Source organism: Nothoprocta perdicaria, unplaced genomic scaffold, assembly GCF_003342845.1.
Source record: "Nothoprocta perdicaria isolate Ctin4 unplaced genomic scaffold, notPer1 scaffold_1, whole genome shotgun sequence".
Taxonomy (NCBI): domain Eukaryota; kingdom Metazoa; phylum Chordata; class Aves; order Tinamiformes; family Tinamidae; genus Nothoprocta; species Nothoprocta perdicaria.
The window spans coordinates 13,717,585-13,739,272 of NW_020454093.1; the positions used below are offsets into that span (position 1 = coordinate 13,717,585).

The following is a 21,688-nucleotide window of genomic DNA, read 5'->3' on the forward strand; positions in this document are numbered from 1 at the left end:
AGTCACATTTAAAACCAAAGCATGAGAATGATACAAGCGCAAGGTCTTATGTTCACAGAGGTCAGTGCAGGACAAGCTCTCAGGTAACACCGACTCAGTATCTGCTGAACTCACTTGCCCATAAGAGGTACAAAAGACTTTTCAGCAGGGCCACTGAAGGTCCAGTGTAGTTGAGGTAACATTGGGAACTCGWTTTACAGGTAAAAGAAACATCAGAAAGTCAATAATTATGTCAAAATCAGTATAAAACCATTCAAGATATAGAAGCATAAAAGTTACAATCTTTTGAATCCAAACGTATTGAGGACCTTAGCATCAGCACTAAGTGGACTAAAKGTAATGCAAAGGAACCAGACAGTGCAGGGTTTATGCCAACATCCCAAGATACTTCCGATATTTCTGAGGAAATACATTCTGAAGAATCCATGAATGGTCAGAAAACAGCACCAGAGATTTGTGACCTGCTCCACTATTCAGATGAGAAGAGGAAAGGTGGCAATAATGATGGTGGGATATTCCTGTGATGTCCATCCTGAAGAACAAAGATTTCTTAGTGTCAGACACACCAACTGCCTGTCACCTCAATATGTCCTTTTCAGCAATGGCAGGTGACTGTGAAGTGTCTATTGCCACTGTGGGAGGCTGAGGCATTTGGTGCTGCCTGAGATGCAGCTACCTGAGACATTCCCTTGGGGTTCTCAGGTTACCTGGCAGACACAYGGGAGGCATAGGCCTTCTTGCAGTGACAGATGGAAATTACCTGCTGCACCCTCAAATGGGACCTCAAATGCACTACATATCTATCCAAGCAAAGGAATATGATGATTAGCTGGATTAAAGAAGGTAGGTAACCCCTGGCTACCTGGCTACTAGAAGGATGTYGAAATTTTACCACCTGCAGATACACAGTGTGTAGTAACTTTTAATTCATTGTCCCTAAAAGTATGTGTGTTTTCTGTCACAGTGAACTTTTCAACAKTTGAAATCACTTCTCACTACTTTTTGAGTGCTTGGGGGAAAAACAAACAGTTGATCAGGCTATGCACTGCTTTCATCAACATTTCTTTTGCAAAAGCACCTTAGTTTTTTCTATTAAAGAATGGCATACTGTGTAACTGATTTCCATCAAACCATCAAAAGTTTCTTATCCAGATTTCATTCAATAAAGCCAAGTGACTGTTCCTATACTCAGTTATAAACTTCGTTCATTAAGACATAGTCATTCCAAGTTCCCCCGATAACTGTACTTGTTTTAAAKGCATTTTGAACATGCAGTTTCCAGTTTTCAGGCTTGCAAATGGCAAATTTCTCTCATATAGCAGTAATAAGACTGATATGAAGAATAACTAAACTCTTTATCTTTTCTAACCAAAGAATGTAGACACTCATGTATGAAGATAAACAGGATACAGAGGAACAGACAAACAAGTCCAAGGCAGAGGAAGCTGACCCTGGGGTATCTAAGGGCCAAGGAACCCAGGAGCAAGCTGCACCTTCACTGGTTTCACAAATTGTGGTTCAGAAATTAAACAGCAGCCACAAACTTTATGCAAACTGCTCAAAGGATTCAACTTATGATGGTGTCAGAAAAAAAAAAAAAAAAAAAAAACAGAGATAAAAACTGCCATAATGGCATCGTTGAGAACACGGAATTTAAAGACAGAGAATACATGGTTGTGCTTAATAGTTTAAAAGCTTTACTTCAGAAAACAGCATAGATTTGCTTTGGTCATTCTGAGTTTCTTGAATGATACATGAGATATACACAGAAAAAAAAGATGAACAATAGATTTACTCCTCTAATTTCTCCCTGTGAGATTCACTTATTAATTCTGTATGAAGCCAGCACAAACATCAGCAAGTAGAAAACTAAAAACACTTGGTAATAACCTCCTGAGCAGAGAAACGGCAGGAGAGTGCTGATGCCTGGAACATTTCAAATTTTCATCGATACCTGGAACATTTCAGTTTTTGATCAATGGCTCAACTTCTGCAGGACGCTGCAAGCACCACAAACAAGAACGAGAGCTCTAGGACCTGGGGTGCCTCTGTACCCCAGCTCTGAGGGGGAGCTGCTTCCACCAGCGCCCGGTAAAGGCTGCCCTGAACATGCCCTGAATATTCAGCTCTGAAAGGGCAATTGTACTCACTGAATGTGCGGACAACATCGCTTGGTGTGCTGGGGAGGCTGGATCCATAGGAATTTRCTGCTCGGACGGCAAACTGATACTTGGTATTTGGGAGAAGCCCCTTGAGAACCATGGACTCCATCTGGATCTGCTCCCTTATTACTGTCCAATTGCTGTCAAGGTCTGGCCTTCAGGATGAAAAAAAACAAGATCATAAATAATTAAAGCTGTCTGTGTAAGTTAATTGCCTTTTAACTTTCCAGGGAAATACAGGAAATAAATGAGAAATCAGCTTGCTAAACCACCATCAAAATCTTTCATTCTTAAGGGGCCAGACTGTGCAACCATTAAAAGCTGAAAAGACTGTGATAAAGGAACATTGCACTACATAGTGTTATGGAAACATTATTTGGATTTTGATTAAAGCCAAGAAGATGGCTCAGAGGAGAGTGTGACCAATCAAATTCTTTTAATCTTTTTTTTTTTTTCTTTTTTTTTTTAAGGTCAAAGAAAGGTATATTACCGGAAGTTCCAAGTCCCATATCTGTCTATTGAATGGAATACATCGCGATGGAGGTAAAGTTTCTTCTAATATATTCCTATAAGCTTGTGTCCTAATGTCAGTGAGTATCTTCAAATATATRCAAGCATTAGCAGAACAGGAATATATCATTTGATTTACTAGGCAGCCAAATTAATCCACCCATATTGGAAAATAGGGATCCAAATTCTTCTCACGCAAAATGAGAAAAATATTGAATAATAACTGAGAGGTCTAGCCTATGTACATGGATTTTGCAAGAAAATTCCCATGCCTGGCGTTGGACAATGCCTGCTTAAATCCTGATTCACACTGCAAGCTGGCTGCCAATAATGGTTTGCTCTGAGTGCTCTTATAATCCATTTAAAATCAGTATAGTCATCCATATGGCAATTTGATTTCAACAACAACTTAGGGAAACTGAAAATGCTGAAGTTTATGTGCATCAGGATATCTGAAAGAGAAAGACTACTTCAAACACTCTGAGAGAGTATTCTGATACTTTCACATCACTTCTATGCTCTCTAAAAGTGACCTCTTCTAATCAAAGAGGAAACCTTGTGAAGGAAGTATATACACATAAACAAAATAGAAAATATAAATATTAAGTCACAGCCATCCAAAATATTCAAATCGAAGCCTATGAAAGTAAAATAGGCTTTGACCTTTCAGATCAAATTATTCTGGTGGCCTTTGCTAAGATGTCCTTGTGATATTTATTACAGGAAATAACCTCCAAGTGCTCCCTGGATCTACTAGTGTTTATATAGGACTTGCTGCAAATGTGCCCAACAGTCTTCCAGTGAAAATTATAGCACAGAGAAGGCATTTTGTGTTTGTTTATTTGCAGCTGGAAGGAAATGCCAAAGTTAACGTATGTTTTCTTTTACCAGTCAATACAAGATTTATTGATCACTGAGGTCTCATTTCTGTGTAGCTCCCAACCTGCTATGCAGCAGCACACAGCACATGAATATTACTTTATCTCACTAACAGTAAAAATAAAATCAGGCAAAAAAGATGCAATGACAGCTAAGCATTCTATCTTAAGTCATCCTCTATCACCATTYCCTGGTAGCTAGAGCATTTATTTTGGCTACTTTTCTGTTCTCTTCCCTCCTCTGAGCTTTCTTTGCCTGGGTCAAAAGGAAAATGTTTATGGTTTTTCAAGTGAAAGCTGTTTCGGTCACTGCTTGGCACATTGCTGCCTTTGTAGCATAATCAGTTTTCCTATACACATCCTTGTTTGGCTCTAGTTATAAATCAAGGAATTTCTGCTAGCTCAAGAACTGCTTTATAGTCACTTCACAGCACATACTGCTGGTCTGCACCAGACTGGGAGAGYGAATGCTGAGGAGATCTGTGCACTACAAAGACATTCAGGAGATAATGCCCCATCTCCTCAAACCATCCGCTAACATGGACTTTACTGATTGCCTCTTGCAAGACTTCCTTCTAGAGAAGGGAATAATAAAGGGAATGTCTGCAGACTCGTAAGTGTCTCCAGCTGAAGGAGGAATGCTGAGATTTATCACTTGACCTTTGCTGTTTTTCCAGAATGCTCCCTGTACGAATAAATCGGGGCAACATGATAAAATAGCAAACAGATGGGAAGTTTCAATAAACTCGGCTGGTTAATATGTTCCCAGTGAGCCAACTTCTACATTTTCTAAACTCTAAGTGTTTTGCTGAAAAATATCTTGGTTGGCCTTCTTGCAYGAGGTTTTAGTTTATATCAACTTTTACATCAAACAGCTATTAGAGAGAATCATCCCACTTTTCCAGTCTTTTCACAGAGCTACATGGCCTGGAAAGGGTTCACTGCTCCTGTTCTTGCAATGCACATGTCCATGAGCTCCCAGGACTGACTTCTCTGTACCACAAACCTGGGCACATGGAAATCTGCAGCCTCCCACAGGCATTTTTGCTCTTTACATTACAGACATGCAGATGTCCAGTGCAGAAATGCAATGCAGTAAGGCCAAGAACAAAGCCAGTGCATTCTTAAAATACTAAACGTATGGGGAGAGTCATTAAATCAGGCAGATATAAACTAAGGGCAGAACTCTGACCTTAAAATATCAGGATTATTGCTTTACATTGTAACCTATGGATAGATTCAAATTAAGGAGATCTTTCTGATGCAGAGAACTGCAATTTCACACTCACTTGAACTTGCTTTTAAAATGACCTGAAAATTATTTGTCAGTGAAGCCATCTGCTAGTAATCTGTTAACCTATGTAATATTTACTGTTATTTTATTTTATTGTGACACTTCTACTAAAAAAAAATGCAAGATCAATACTGGAGAAAAAAAAAAGGGAGAGGTGCCCTTTCAAGGCTCTTGTTTTGTATTCTTTGCAAATGAAGACAAACATTGAACCACTGCTGACATGTCAGGATTTGAAGCATCACAGTTGAGATAAATGAAAGGAAACATACTTCCCCACAAGAAAATATAATGTTTCCAGTGTTCAGTTTTGTTCTGTTCTGGGATGAAAAACTGAAATAYCAAAATAATTTCAACTGGGAAAAAGCCAAACTTCTCTTTAGATGTTTTGATCAAAATGAAGCAGGAGCTATTCAAATACAACTACCTGATTCATGCAGCTCTGGAGACAGATTATTCAACACAGAGGGGATTTAGTGGATGAAACTTTCTGAGGATGGGAGGAAGGAAAGACATAAAACTAATGAAGAAATCTGCTGAAGTCACTACACTGAATCTACTGAATCTATATACTGATAAAACCTTCCAGGTTTATCAGCAGGACCAACTTAGTTCATTGCAGTACAAGTTTCACATTGCTATTGAGACAGTGAAAAGCTTTCCCTCCATGTCAAGATTCATTTAAACTTGTTAACTCTGTCTAGCTAGCAAGGAGATGAAAAGAAAACACATTACTCCCATTACAGGATGGGTTGCTGAAATACTTCGTGGTTCTGTAGAAGGTAGTTGGCTGCAAAAATCGGCAAGTTAGTCTCTGAATTTAGAGGTCTGGATAGGCATTCARTAGACTAGAAATCAGCATAATTCATGTGAAAATGGACAAGATGTTTTTGAAAATTATTTTTATGGCATCTTTAGAGGGCAAAGAGAAAAAAAATAGCATGTCTAAATGCATGGTCTTGCTTTGAGTGTCTTACGTAAGAAAGTTTTCATCAGAAAATATTCCTCAGCATAAACCAACTTAAACCAATAGAGTAATAATACTGCTAGCTTCTAAAGGCACTGTTAGTTATTTGAGGTCTAACACTTTCTTTTATACATTTTATAGAAATGTTTCACTCTCCTAATTTTAAGTATCCAGCCACTTTTGGAGCCTGATTTCCTTAGAGTCCTCCTATAGCCAGGAATAGAGTTGGGCATCTCCAGAGCATGAGTCAGCAGAAGCTGCGCTATACCTGAAACAGTCTGGGGCTCTAAACCCTCTAGAGATCTGAAAAATCCCAGAGAAGTGYCTAAAGGAAAGCCCTAATTTACAGTCATCAAAGGGCAGAAACAGCTCAAAGGCTACCTCTGATCTGCAATTAGGTTCTGATGTGCAAGCAATGAATTCACTGAATTTTCACGAGAYTTTAAACCCATCGCAGTTGAAAAGAGTGTTTTTCTCTTGTTTTAGTCTCTCATCRTGTTTTTTTTGTTTTCCTTAGGGTAAAAATGATAAAGTTACTCCTATGGGAACTAATACGATTGAAACAATGTCATCATTTCTATAGGTTGGTGCTATTGGTATATCCACACCCAGATAAATTATAGATAATATAAGAAATTTAATAATCTTGCAAAAGCACAGTATCATACTGGAATAGTATTTATTTGACTTAAGTGGACTTAATTCCAATTTGCTTGTACTGTTTTTGTGCTTTTGTTGTTGTTTTTTTTTGTTGTTGTTTGTTTTAATATTGTTTTAGCATAAATGGCTTTGTTGTTAATATACTTCATGGCAATTTAGCTTTAAAACTATATGCAATTTCAGAAGACAATGAAGCTTAAAGTATATCTTTTCCTCTAACTGCCATTAGTGTTTACGGCTCATTGAGCTTTCTCCATATACGTGTACTCAAGCTTCCCAATCTAAGACAGCATATCCCTAAAATTAACAAACACACTTCAAGCTTAGCTTTAAACCTCAAACTAAGCAGTGTTATCAAAACATTGTGCTGTTAGCAAATTCTTTCACAAAGTCTTAAAAAAAAAAAAAAAAAGATGTTTCAATTACTTGTATCCCTTGATTTAAACAGAGAAGGCAACTTTCTGCTCTCTGACTGAACAAAAACATTCAAGGGTTCAATTTCAATGTGTCAGATGGACATTATGATGTCCACATCTACTTCCATTAGCAGGCCAGTGGTTTTATGAAGATTTGTACAAAAACTCCCCTTTCCTGGCCGATGAATAGAAGAGAGAGAAATGCAGTCAGTCAGAACTTAGCAAAATCCCTTTCCAATCCACTGAGTGAATCTGAGCTAAAAGATGAGAAAAAGATTCAGGTAACCATTATGTTACAAAATAGGTATTGGAGAAATTTTGTGGTAATTCTGTGGCAGAATTTACATGATGGCCATTAGGCATCTCCAGGTGTCATGTCCTGCCTCTAAGTGAAAAAATATTGTAGGACTTCTCAATAAATAGGAGGCACTTTGATCAAACACAAAGTGCAATTTTAAGTTTACAAGCAGGCTTATAGTCTGGGCATTCTTTTCATTATATCTATATTCTCCAGGCTGTAATCATATTTAGAGCACTGACAGTCAATTTTTCTTTCTACCATTTTTTTACAACAATTCATTAAAAAAAAGTATTTTTCTGAAGAAAGATTTTATTTGACCTTTATAGCTTAGAGTAATTATGGAAGCAATTCTCTCTTCTTATCCAGCAGCCTCAACTAAAATTTGTTATCAAATGGTCACTCAAGTATTAAACTTTTCAACATTCATTGAAAAGATAAACACAAGTATGAGCACATGAAGATAGATAGTTGGTATGCAAATATTAGCTTATACAAGCTTAGAAACACATTTGAGCATGCAAACACAATCACCAGCTCCTGATCATTGAGATGCATCTTGTAAATGCTACTCAGATACTTTGCAACCTTTTTGTTTGTGTCAGTTCCTCACATGGCAGTTCTATTACTATAAATTTTATAGTTTAACATTAAAAAGAAAAAAGAAAAAAAGAAAAAAAAGAAAATAAGGAAGGGCCATCATTTCATGGAAATGATAACATTAGGAAAATTAAGTGGATCTGATCCTGCAAGCTTAAGACTCAAAAGAATTGTTAACTAAAAGTACCCAACATACTTACCTAGCAATTCCTGGTTTTATTCTGATAGTAGCTAGGGGTACATGAGCTCAATGGAACCACTCTCCCCTAGACTGATTGCTCAACATGATTTGACAGAGTTTAATGGCATATAGGGTAGATTTAAAATTTTATTTACCCAGACTTTTACTGGACTGAGCATAATAAGTGAAGATATTTTTTCCAAGCACAAGGAAAGACTTATTGCTGATCTTACATCAATTTAGATTATTTCTGGCTATGACTTTATATTTTCATGGTAATTCAACACATACTGAGAGTGAAAGTAAATGTACTATATTCAATGAGTAAATAAATAATGAAAAGAGTGTTTAGGAAAAAAAAGTAATATGCAACCATTGAAAATCTATTTCCATRGCCAGACTTACCTGATAAATTCCACTGTATAGTACTGGATGGGAGAACTTCCTTCACTGACTCCAGGTTTCCAGGACAGTGCAACTTCGGAATCAGAAACGACAACAATCTGGGGCTGGTAGGGTGATGCAGGGGGCATGCACTTATCTAAAACAAAAGAATTGCATTAGAGAAGACTTTAATACACTTAAAAACTCAACAACCACAGACTTAGGAAACAAATTTGAGGACGAGCTTTTCTCAGGGTGACCAGTGAGAGGACAAGGGGTAATGAGTACAAATTGAAACACAGGAAGTTCCTTATCCACATGAGGAAGAAATTCTTCACTGTGAGGGTGACAGAGCCCTGGGACAGGCTGCCCAGTGAGGTTGTGGAGTCTCCTTCTCTGAAGGGCTTCCAAACCCGCCTGGAYGCCACCCTGTGCCATGTGCTCTAGGTGGCTCTGCTTGAGCAGAGGAGCTGGACTAGATGATCTCTAGAGGTCACTTCCAAACTCAACCATTCTGGAATTCTCTGATWTATAAGCTTTTCTGCCTATTCTGTTGCCTCTCTATAACCTCAGGCATGTGGAAATGTAATAGTAAAATATTAGCAAACCGCACACAACAGATTTATGTGTGAGCAATTAGCTATGTCACACGTAATACATATACTAATGTAAAGAGAAAACTTTCTTCAAAGAGTTCAATAGGTCCATAAGGCATCCCAAGCACGATGGCTATTATCATTTTAAATCATTAATAAAATTTTTGGCCACATCCTGCTATCTGACCCCTGCTGGCTTTGAGCAAACAGAGGTTTCAGCATGGTCTGTATTTACCTGACAGAGCTGTGCAAAATCTTGGGTTGACTCTGCCTTGCCACTTTTGCAAAAAGAAGGTATGTACATGGATTTTTACCTGGAGATAAGGTGGTTACATGTCTGGGCATGCTGGGTCGTCCTTTTCCTGCCCAGCCATATGCTCCAACACTAACACGATGTGGAGTGCCTGGTTTCAAATCACCGATAACAACTTCCTACCGAAAGTCGAGAGAGAGAGAGAGTCGAAAAAAACCAAGACAGAAATACTGTGAAAGTTATTCCATGCAACTCAAAATGACACTGTGTGCTGGGCTGCTGGGATTTTACAYGACATTTTCCATGTAATCTCCTAGGAGGATTGTACTAATTTCAGTTCATCTCAGAAACACTAAAAACAAACAAGATCACATGTTTCCTTTCAAGCTGCAGCTTTACCCCAGAGAAATCTGTAGGGCTGACCTAGACTTATTTCTCAGAATAACTCATGGAGTTGCAGATAGTTTACATTTACTCTCAAGTTTTTGCTGGTGAAGTTAAAGTCACATACTGTTCCCTCCCTTGAGCCAATTGCTGACATTCCTGAAGAGTTTGAAGCATATATATATAACGTATATATAATATTCAGAGACAGTAGAAGCTTGTGAGAATGAAGCCATGTAGAACAACAAGAATTCTTGATCTTTACTTTCTCATTTCTTACTGAAACAAGTGGTTCCCTTCAAGAGAAGGTAGAGATACCTTTGTCTTTCTACTATAAACACAGAATGCCAACTACTACAAGGAAAGCCATGCTCACTTCCACATGAAGAGCTCGTTCTGTGCAATAGACAGCTGTCCTGTTCACAGCAGCCTGCTCAGATCTGCCAAATATTAGCAAGTGGCAAACAAACCCTTATATCACGGACTTGTCCAAATAGCATGGATTAGCCTCAGACTTTTAGATCTGGTCCTGAAGGGAATGTGTGAATGTGCATATGAAAATTCAGAATTCTTTGTCTGTAACATAGAGAGTAGAAATTCCAGATTTAATGATTTTGACAATATATACAAATAAGCATAAAATATGTGGCTTAAAATCTGATATTTTTTGATGTGAAGAAATGTAATTCTATACTATAAATGTATTTCTACATTGTATAGAATTTTTTATCAAGAGTTTTCTTTCTGTTTCTCTTTCTTCATTATTAAAAATAACATTCACAACACATGGGAAAATGCAGAGGGCTCCTTTTACTTCAAGCTGGAACAGACCTGAAATTGCATTTCCAGGTGCAGGAAAATAGTGAACCACCCTAAAATTTTATTTCCTGAGAAGTTTCCTTATAATGTTCTTTCAGACAAACTCTCCCTCTCTGTTGTTTGTGAGTATATTGTAATATAACAATATTGCTTAGCAACATCCTACCATCTATCATTTCTCTAGCCATGGCTTTGAAGCCCCAGTATTCATTTCCAATTAACTTGGAACGCCTGCCTATTATCCTGTTTTTCCATCCTTCATCCTTGATCTGCTTGACCGATTTGGATTCATCTCAGAAAGATAACATTGCTGAAAAGTAACTGTTCAGAAAGAGACAGCAAGATCACTCAGACCGAAAGGTTTATCTGAGTCTTTCAGTTTCACAAACAAAAAKTGGGAACTTTCAGAATGTGATTATTAAAGCCAGCTGCTGAAAAYCCTGCTGAAAACCCTGCATCTCCTCTTGATGGTGGTATTGATGATCCTGCTCCTGCAATTCCTTTCTCCATGCCATAGATACAGTCCTTCTGTATTTAGCTTGTGCACATCCATTATTGCAGCTTTCCTCTTCATTACGTTAATTCTCAGAGAACTAATTTCTTCCTTACATGCCACATGGCTTTTAAACTTTTGAAGAAACTCTAATCAGCAGATAGTGGGATATGATCATCTTTGTCAGTCATTGCTACCTCCAGACTCAAGTCAGTTATAAGATAAAATGCATGAATCTCAGTGACTGCAAAGCCAATTAGGATCAAAGTGCTAACATCTATTARGGCATCAAAATTTAGAGTTTGTCCTCAAAACTTCAGCCAAGTGCTCTCTAAAGTGACTGCTTGCCTAGTTGGTAATGTCCTCTCCATGAACACAGACTTGGGCACACAGTAGATATCTTTAAGATTAAGCATATTTAAWCTTCCAGGATAGAGACATTAGTGAATGGGTAACTATTCTGGACACCATCGGACTGACTTCCTATGGTCGTCTCTCCTGTAGAAACTATTTATATAGACAATTTTACGGAATAGTCCCCACACACCGAGGACAGTGTGSAATTTGATTTTGAAGAAAAAGTGTATCTCCTTTTACTCCATTTTCTGAGAGGTAAAACAAGTTATTTCTTCTACTTGTGTTTAAGCCTTAAACMCCATGTTCTACATCCCAGAAGAGAAACAGTAGCCTCATGGATATGGACATGGTTACATAGATATGRTAACACAGGGAAGCGGATGAGTCAGCTTCCCATGAGGTCTGTAGCTTTCCTTTTTACTTTCTCCCACTTGCCCTCTATCTTTTTAAAGCATGAGATCCAAACTTGGACATTATATTCCAGATGGAGCTTTACTATTACAAATTGCACTTTCTTGTCTTAAATATGTCACTCTTGTTAGGATCCTGTGAAATRACATTTGCAATCTCACTCTCCTGAATATGGTGAGGTAATGCGATGCTTTTTCTGTGGTTAAGTTAATTACATGTAGGAACTACACAGCCCTCCAAAAGCTGTCTTGATTTGTCAGACAGTTTGTCCTTCCCTCAGCCATACKGATAAAAATGTGAGGTTGTCTGCAAAGCTGCTTGCAGAAATTGTTTGGATTACAAATTATGTTTCAAAGAAACCTATTTTTTTTYCAATCTTTTTTTTTACCCTGAATTACAGTGCACCTGCAGAAACTGGTTGTAATGACACCTTGATCCCTTGGCATCTCCTTYCCTGCACTATCGGTTTCAGACAGTCACTCCCTATTTTGCGCTTGTGTTTTTTTGGTCACTTGAGAGGRAACACTGTTGTTCTCCATATCTCTATACCAGACCTAAAGCATTCCACTTTTAATGTCTGATTTTTTTYCTTTTAATATATATTTGTACTCARTTTCATAAAAATTCTTATATTCAGTGGAACAACAGCATTTGCACTTTTCCACATTGCTTTCATTTATATWTTTACATTATGAAATGATTACTACACCAATATAATAGATTATCTAATTGCTAATGAAYAGATGCACTACTTCATGCATGCACACAAACAGATGATCCAGCCTAGCTCTCCTTACAAGTCTCCCACAACCCAGAGCAGCATCTGAGCTGAAGCAGTAGAGACATTGCTGGGTCAGTAGCGGAGGCTTAGGGGCGGAAAGACAAATAATGCAGCTTTAACCACAGAGCTTGTGRATTTCTGTTGTGTTTGGTATGAATATAACAGAAAGCATTTCAGCAAGAACATCACTTCCTGAGGATTAATGACAGCTGGGATCTGATTAATCCCATTCGGCTATACTTTTCCACGAGTATCCCTCCGAGGTATTATTTTTGTCAAGTAGAAGAAGCAGCCCAGMATGGAACCCCAGCTCTGAAACACCATAGCCCAAACTTAGCCTAACTGGGACAGAACCAGACAGTCCTGGTTCAAGAACATCCTGGACGCTGGCCTCCTACAGTTCAATCAAATTACCCATATTTCTGGCAGGGAAAGTCCCACAAGATCAGCTAGCTTCACGCTATTTTTCTTGAGATCAGATTTCAGAAGAAAGCTTTGCAAGAGGTTATTCATTTTAGGGATTTCATTAGATGTGGAAATCACGGCCCTCATACTACCCTGAACTGAGCACCGCCTGCAAGTTACCTCCCTCCTAATGAGCTGGATCCATTTACTGTTCACAGGAAGCAGAATGGACTGAGCRCAGGACTGGAAATAATTAATCTGAATAATTCACCAGCTGCAAAGCCATTGAAAGGGTTAGTATTTCTTTTAAACCTATTATGTAAGATTTAGTCTCCCACTCCTTCCTCCTGCGTGTTCACTTTGCCTGCCCATGTTTCTATACATCTTTCTCCTCTCCTCTCTCTGGAAGGTTTCAGATTATTTTCCTCTCCAGCAGCTCTTGCACTCCTGGATGCTTTGTGTTTTTCCCATTACTGTGGCTCTGATACCTGGCTATTCCCATTCCTTGCAAGTTTTCACTGCCTGAATTTATCTCATTCTTACACACATCTTCTCAAGGAAAATAAGGTAGCCATAAATACTTTTGATGACTGACAGAAAAGATTACCCATTGCATAAATGGAAACCGCTATACCTGTGCAAATATATCTTAACAGAGTGTTTCTTTATCTCTAGATTTTGAGCATGAGCTATTTGTCACATTTTCACTATGAAAGACTCTGTGTAAGTGCTAAGCAGAATCAACATTCGAGATCAATATAGAAACATTTTTGTGGGTGAATCTGTGGAAGGGCAGGATCAGGATGTTCAGTGTTATTTTAAATGACAGCTGTTAGAGTTTATGAGAGGCAATACTTACAAAAACTGCTTGACCTTCAAGTTGACCCTGGAAAAAGTGAAACAAGACTTGTTAATGAAGTATCATACTAAAAAAAGTGGTGGCAAAAATACATAAATAATGGGTCAGTGAAGTAAAACATGGCCGATGTTGCATCATATAATACTCTTTGTGGCTGCTATTCATCTATATGGGTATTGGAACGTTAAATCTGTTCTCCCAAGGAGTAATAATTGTTGTTGTCAGGATTAAGATAAAAAACAATGTGCTGTTTGATCTTTATTGGCATTACCAATGAGAATGTTTTTCGGGAAAAAAAAAAAAAAAAAAGGAATACAGAGATAAGCATCAGAAGGAAGAAAGTAACGCATAAATAAAGAAATAATTTATCATGGCAGTGAGACTATTTCATTCATTATAATATCCAAAACCTACAGGAGTCAGAACTAACAACTATGATGACTGAAAAATGCAGGAAATGGGTCAATTCCTCTCATTCATGCTTCCCATAGGGAAGGTTTCTGAGCACTGCTCCACACAGATTAGAAGATATCAGTGCATTTCAATGCATTTCACTGAACATAGTAGGAAGGAAAAGGAGGAGAAAAAGGGAGAAAAAAGTGAGGAAAAAAGGGAGAATGAAAATGAGTAGAAGAGAAAGGGGCAAAAAAACCTCAAGCCGTGAAGAGGTATCATAGAATAAATATCATAAATCCCCAATATGTCCTCTGCTTGCACACATAAATCCTTGATTCCTGTGTTGGCGACATCACTGCTTCAAGGTTTGACTGCTTCCCAATCACCCCCACAGCACCTAAGCTGGGATTCTTTTGAGCAGCATCTTTACGYTTTGCTCGAGCAGTGGCTGGAGCATCACCAATCCTTTGCTGAACTCAGAGAGTCCTGTACACTGCAGAAACAGCTGCATGTTTTGAGAAGACCCCTTAAAAACTGAGAGTATCCAACAATCCAGAAGCATGGAGGGATAGCTTCCATCCCAGCAGTAACTGCTGAGCAGTGCAGTAGAAGGGACCCTTCACAACTGTAAATGAAAAAGGAAGGTGAAAACTGGGSAGAAAGAGATGGAAGAGAAGGGGAGTGAGATAAGTGAAGAAAATAAAGCAAATGAAAGGGAAAACAAAACTGAAGAAAAAGGGAAAAATAGGAAGCAATGAGAAAAATATGTGAGTTTAAGAAGAAAAAGGTCAGAAGCTTGGACAGACTTTCACAAATGCACTTAGAACAGCACAGTTAAACTCCAGATCCATGCTTCTGGATGCCAGTGTCTCACGTGCAAATAAAAATACACTAAAAATTGTGCATATTCTCTAACTTACACACCTTCCTGGGTCAGACACTGCAGTACCCACACACAGATGTTGAGACTCATAACTGAGCACAATGGTAGACTAATGTAATTCCCCTTACATGGGAGGAGTGCAGCAAATCTCTTACTGAAAATGCACAYTCAAAACTGGAAGTTAAATTTTAGTAAGTACCAGAAGTCATTGCAAGTAAAATGCTCAGCAAGTGCCAATAGCTTCACACTAAACATGAGGCTGACAATGAGAAGTAAAAGGATTTCACAGCCTCCTGACCGATTGCAAAATATTATGATTTGTTTCTTGCCTAATGCAAGAGAAAGCTGGTGCTTGAATGCTGGGGTGATTCAAAAGGCATCAGCAACTAGAGAGTTTTAAGTTCCCTCCTGCAAGCTTCCCACTAGCATCTGATGATGAAAAGCAATGCTTACCATGCTAAGCATATCCAGACTCAGGGGAACATCGTGGGAAAGCGGTTTGACTGKTTTGTCTTCTTCAACCTCTGAGTAAAAGACCTTGGGAAGAAGATAGAGTCAGGCCCATGCAAGCAGTAATGCTCCAGAATGATGGAAAAACCAGTGCACTGTTATCAGACTGTGGGCAGCATCTAAGTTTATGATTTCCTACCTTTCCAAATGTATGAAAAGCTATCTCCCATTGACATTCCCTCCACATTTGTTAGACCTTGTATCACGGTCAAATGACATTCTTTGATGGTCCAGGTACTAATGATGTGAAATACAGCCTAGCTTTCAGGTGAGACTTCAACTGGCAACTTAAATTGTGCATCYTCTGGCCATAGTTAGCTTGAACAGGTGAAAATTCATGTAACTGGTCTGCACRACTTAGGCATTTGATTTCATATAAGGAAGAAATTGATATTGTGTGATTATGCAAATTGCTTTATCATAACTGTCTCTCCTCACATCTATTCATGAGTATAGGAAACTAATGAACCACAAAGTATATAATTTCCTAAGCACAGAGAGACCTTGAGATGCCAGAGCATCCAAAACTAATCCCAAGTAAAGTTGGTTTGGGCACAGCATATAAACAACACATTTGTCATTGGTTTTATTATCATGCCATACACAAGCTCAAGAGTAAAACTGAGACTTGGATATTTCATCTACTGAATGAAAAGTGAATAATATTTCTCGTATGAGTCTAATTGTATTATAACAGTTTTTAAATTATTACAACCTATAGAAAAGTCACTTAAACTAGAAAAATATCCGAACAGCCAACATTCTTTCTGTAGTTGATACTAGAACCGTAGGCAATTGGAGCAACTTTCCAATGCCATATGCAGTCCTATTTGCTGCAGCCTCTCTTTTTACACAGATGAAAGGACCAAACTACATAGAGTGCCTGGCAGAGAGAGGGTCTGGCCACAGCAGATAAGTCTAGGTATGCTATATTACGCATAATTTAATAGCAATAGAATACCTTGTAGGGGTGTTGCATTAGTGTCATTTACAAAGTCTTAGGGTGAAGGGGTATGTGCGCCAACCAAAACAATTTCAGAGAAACCCCTCATGCTTCTGGAGTATATCAGCATTAAAGGCAGTAAGGAGTTTTACACTTCAATCTCTTTCAGTAAAACTGCATTTTAGGTTACATTCGTTTTTCTAGGAAATGCAAATCCTTCTCAGTCAAAATGCTAACAAAATTACAACTTCTATTAGTTTCTGTAAATGGGGAAAATTAACAATTCTAGTAAATCCACTATGTCTTTGGTTCTAACTTGCCCATGGCAAAATCACCTTTGGTTAGCTTCCATTTTGAGACTGACTTGCATTGCCATGGAGCATTCTTCCATGGGGATGGAGGGGAGGCTGAGGAGCCAGAACAGGGTCAGAATCCTCCCTACAGAATTTCTGGGCAAAAGAAGGAAATTGCTGGACTTCTTGAAAGGGAATTCACCACAGAAATAGGAGGGTAGATAAACACAGTTCTCTATGATATTTAAAGTCAAACCTGGGCTCCCAGTGATGTCATGCAGTAGAATACGTGCTCAAGAGGAGCACACCAAGTCTTTCCTCTGCTTTAACCTACTGCTGATGTGGGAAGRTAGGAGTTTAACTCCTCAACTTGCAAGAGCTCTTCCTGCTACTGCAATCTGAAAGTACAAGGCAAAGGATCTGAAAGGGCCTGAAATCACTATAACTTTCACTTGCACTGTGTAATATTGATATCCTCCTCTGTACTTTTTTGTCAGCTCCAAAGAGCTTTGAGATCCTTGGGTGGGAACTACAACACGAGAGCAATCTATTCCCACTGCAAACCACCGGCATCCAGCCCCAATTCCCATCATAGCTTGCTTCTGAAACACAAAATGCTCCTTTCTTAAAGTTACAATTCAATCAGCTCAAGCCCACTGTCCGCTGAACACCTTCTGGGCAATGACATTATTTGTTATGAGAGCCGTCTCTCCTGCTTGCTTAGGAGTGATGCATAGGTGTGAGGCCAGGCAGTATATTGCAGTTCTCTATGAATCATATAAAGATTTACTTACTGTATACCCCATGACGGTGCTTGCTTGCTGCTTTGGCATTCTCCATTGCACGCTGAAAGCTGTGCAGTTCAGCGAGTCCAGTATTATATCTACAGGAGGCCCCAGCCTATCTGCCTCAAAACAAAATGACATTGTGTAAGAAAACATAGGACAGAATCTCTCTCCTTTAGTCACCTAGCAGGTAGGTTTTTAAAGAACTGATATGTGCTGCTCTCTTCTTTAAAAGTCTGTCAAATATAGTCCACAACTCATACTCAAATTGGTTGTTACTACCCTAAAAACTGTCCCTGAAGCTAATTTTGTTTTACATGTGAATGAAAAATAGAGATGAGGAAAGTCTTAAAAATCAGGACAGTTTTCTCAATTTAATGTAGCATRTGCTTAAATGAAACCAAGGAGGCAAATTAGGAATGGATTAGTAGTTTATCTCCTTTTGCTTTCTCACCTTACCCAGAGGACATGCTACTGCTTCCCTTCGTGCCCCTCAGAGGAGGAGCAGAATGAGGAAGAGGAGGAGGAGGGCAGGCAGGACAAGGGAAACACCTCAGACTCCAATGTCACCAGCAGAGTCACATACCTCGCTCTTCCTATCTGGCATGATAGGCATGGGAATGTCCCATCTGGCAAGGGAAGGGAACAGGAGATGGGAGGACCTCTCCTTTTCAGCACTAATAACTTACTAGTCAACTCATGACATCTCATGTAGCTGCAACTTCACTTAGTAACATTAAGTGTCTTCCTCATTCCCGCAGACTTCAAGTCCAACAGCAGAACCCCTGGGCCGTGGGAGTGTCCCTCGAGCCTATTACCTGCATCAGATACCAGCTGCAATCAAGTCAGTCACACTACCATTCCCACATATGTGTTTCCAAGTTAATTTCTTAATTGATCTTCTCTTTCCCTTGGTGATGATGAAAAAATTGAAACCAAAAAATGCCTCATCCTCACACCAAGTGGCTTTGGCACAGGCTGAAAAATCTCCTTTATGAGTGAGTCAAAAGGTGGATGATCTAATCACTGCCAGAACTTCAGTTCCTTCACTACAGCTATAGATGTGAAGGACAATTTTAGAAGTAAACCCGCTTTTTCATCAAGTTTAACTTCTCATCAAGTTTAACTTGATGAGAAGTGAATGATGGAGGGGTCAGTTCCTCCCTCCTGCTCGCTGGCTGCTGAGGGCTAGATGCAGTTATAACGATGGGCTCCCTTGTTTCACCGCTGCATGCCCAAACAGAGCTTTCAGTCTTGCCAAGATCAATCAAGTGTCTCATCAAATGAAAAGGGAGGGTATGTTTATAGCTCTATATCGATCTCGCAGTATCTGTCTCCCTTCTTCTACACTATACAGGTCATCATTTCAGTGCAATACCTAACTACTGCAAATCAGGAAGATAGGAAAAAAAAGAAAGAAACTGAGATCTATGCCTTTGGTTACACGCTAGCAACACTATTTACTGTATGAAGAAGGAGACAGGTAGAAGAGTTTGCCTATTCTGTAACCAGAGTAAAACTCTGGTGTAATACAAACCTTGTTATCCTACTCAGCCTCTCAAAGAGATTTTTCAAGGTGTTTCTAATTTTTGAATACATAATGTTTCTTGCACAGTCTTGCCAAAAATACTTTCCCATTAACCAAGAAGGATCATTAGCTTCAGAAACACAAAGGTACTTTATCTAGTAAAATAACAAGGATCACAGGTCAATCATCCCCTTAAACACGATAAAGTTCTGAAGAAAACTCTATCATTTCTAATCAAGCTGCAGGGATCTTGAAGCACTTGCAGGGTCACTCCTGTAATTTTAATGAAGGCATGAGGCCAGCATCTGACCTCTGGAAATGAAACCAGTGAGGAAGATGTTGTGCCTGTTGAGGACAGCATGAACTCTGTGCTTACCTAGATCAAAAACAGTAATAGTGCTGCTTTCCTGCTTAAAAGGATTTGGTTATTTCCTAGGCATCTTCAATACAACTCATGTCCCCAAACCATCTCACAGGCAGCGTATGTGGGCTGTGGGAATTATTTTGAGGTTGACTAAGTATAGATTTTGTGATCAGGGCCAAAATTTTCAATGCATATTCTCTAAATAGCCATCATTCATGCTCTTGAAACCTAATTTATGTCATAAATAACTGCAACGGAAAACTGATCAAGATATTTAAACAGCAACTTCATCTCCTGTATGTAGTTTTCTGCATGCCTTTGTCTACGAAAATTGTAAGCAAAGGTTACAAAAACCACCATTTTCTTGACTAGTTCTGAGAAAATATCAAAATAAATCAAGTTACTGTAAAGGTTATTTTAAAATGTGAAGCAAACCTACATCAGATTTACACTTGTCACTTCCCCAACACACTTGATTTGAAGCTAAATACAGAACTGAACAGCTTACAAACTCTCCACGCTATCAATCAACAACAATATTGAGAAGTTAAAATAAGAGCAGATCTTATATTCTGGTCCTTTTAGGATTGACACTGCTTTTTTCTTCTACTAGGAAACTTTTTGTTTCATGTTTTTTATATGAATGACCCAGTGTGACTAGACAGAAGCTACACCTTACAGGAAACCCAAGGGATCTTTGTTTTCTTTTTCTTTTTACATATTTACTTTCCCATTCCATTCCAAGTAATGCTGGATAGTGCTAAGTCCTACATTGAATATAAAAAATTGCCGAGTCCAGCTGGAGGCCGCCGAGTCCAGCTGGAGGTCGCCGAGTCCAGCTGGAGGCCTGTGGCCAGTGGTGTCCCCCAGGGGTCAGTGCTGGGCCCAGTGCTGTTCAACTTGTTTATCAATGACCTGGACGAGGGCACGGAATGCACCCTGAGCAAGTTTGCGGATGACACCAAGCTGGGTGGAGTGGCCGACACTCCGGAGGGCTGTGCTGCCATCCAGAGGGACCTGGACAGGCTGGAGAGTTGGGCAGAGAGGAACCTCATGAGGTTCAATAAGGACAAGTGCAGGGTCCTGCACCTGGGGAGGAATAACCCCAGGCACCAGTACAGATTAGGGGTGGACCTGCTGGAAAGCACCTCCACGGAGAGGGACCTGGGAGTCCTGGTTGACACTAAGTTAACCATGAGTGAGCAGTGTGCCCTCGTGGCCAAGAAGGCCAATGGCATCCTGGCCTGCATCAGGAGGAGCGTTGCCAGCAGGTCAAGGGAGGTGATTCTGCCCCTCTACTCAGCTCTGGTGAGGCCGCACCTGGAGTACTGTGTTCAGTTCTGGGCACCCCAGTATAGGAAGGACGTGGAGCTTCTGGAGAGGGTCCAGAGAAGGGCAACCAGGAYGATTAAGGGAATGGAACATCTCTCGTATGAAGAGAGGCTGAGTGAGCTGGGCCTTTTTTCTCTGGAGAAGAGACGGCTCAGAGGGGATATGATTAATATGTATAAGTTCAGGAAGGGAGAATGCAGGGAGGAAGGGGACAGGCTGTTCTCACTGGTGGCCAGCGATAGGACGAGGGGTAATGGCCACAAGCTGAAGCATAAGAAGTTCCATCTCCAGGTGAGGGGCAACTTCTTTACTGTTAGGGTGACAGAGCAGTGGAACAGGCTGCCCAGGGAGGTTGTGGAGTCTCCTACTCTGGAGGTCTTCAAAACCCGCCTGGATGCCACCCTGTGCCACATGCTCTAGGTGTGCCTGCTTGAGCAGGAAGGTTGGACTAGATGATCTGTAGAGGTCCCTTCCAACCTTAAATATTCTGAAATATTCTGAAATATTCTGAAATAAAAAATAAAGTAAATATAAAAAATCTTTAAGACAGCCTAACTTCTTTCACAATCCTATTTCAGTGCAAAGGGCTACATATGAAGACCTCTCTTTTCATTGAAAGTGTACAGGGAGAGAAAAGAAAAAACAACAACAACAAAAAAACCACATACTTTCAGAAAACAAGACTTCCAGTTGTATGTTAGAGATTTATATAGACACATCAGAGATCTTCCTTATCAGCTAAGCTTGAAAGAAATTCTGAAAACAAATGAAATATTATAGCATCTCCAAGATTTTTTTTGCAGGTGTAAGAAAATGCATCTCCAACCCATATTAATTGTTCTTATCCACTGAAATTATCTAATTAAAACCAATGGAAGCATTCAAAAATGTATCAGTAGCACCAATAGATTTTGGGTAGTAAACACCAGTCAGTCTGTCAGGTTTTCTC

At 39.4% G+C, this 21,688-nt stretch overlaps 1 protein-coding gene across 1 annotated transcript in view; it reads right to left on the minus strand.

Moving 5' to 3' along the window:
• EGFLAM (EGF like, fibronectin type III and laminin G domains) overlaps positions 1-21,688 on the minus strand; it is a 71,909-nt gene that overhangs the window by 33,383 nt on the left and 16,838 nt on the right. The window contains exons 2-7 of the mRNA XM_026038651.1: positions 17,525-17,634; positions 15,438-15,521; positions 13,706-13,732; positions 9,258-9,375; positions 8,369-8,504; positions 2,151-2,317 (exon numbers count right to left, since the gene is read on the minus strand). Coding sequence (XP_025894436.1) covers positions 2,151-2,317; positions 8,369-8,504; positions 9,258-9,375; positions 13,706-13,732; positions 15,438-15,521; positions 17,525-17,634 — 642 coding nt within the window. The remainder of the gene's footprint in view (positions 1-2,150; positions 2,318-8,368; positions 8,505-9,257; positions 9,376-13,705; positions 13,733-15,437; positions 15,522-17,524; positions 17,635-21,688) is intronic.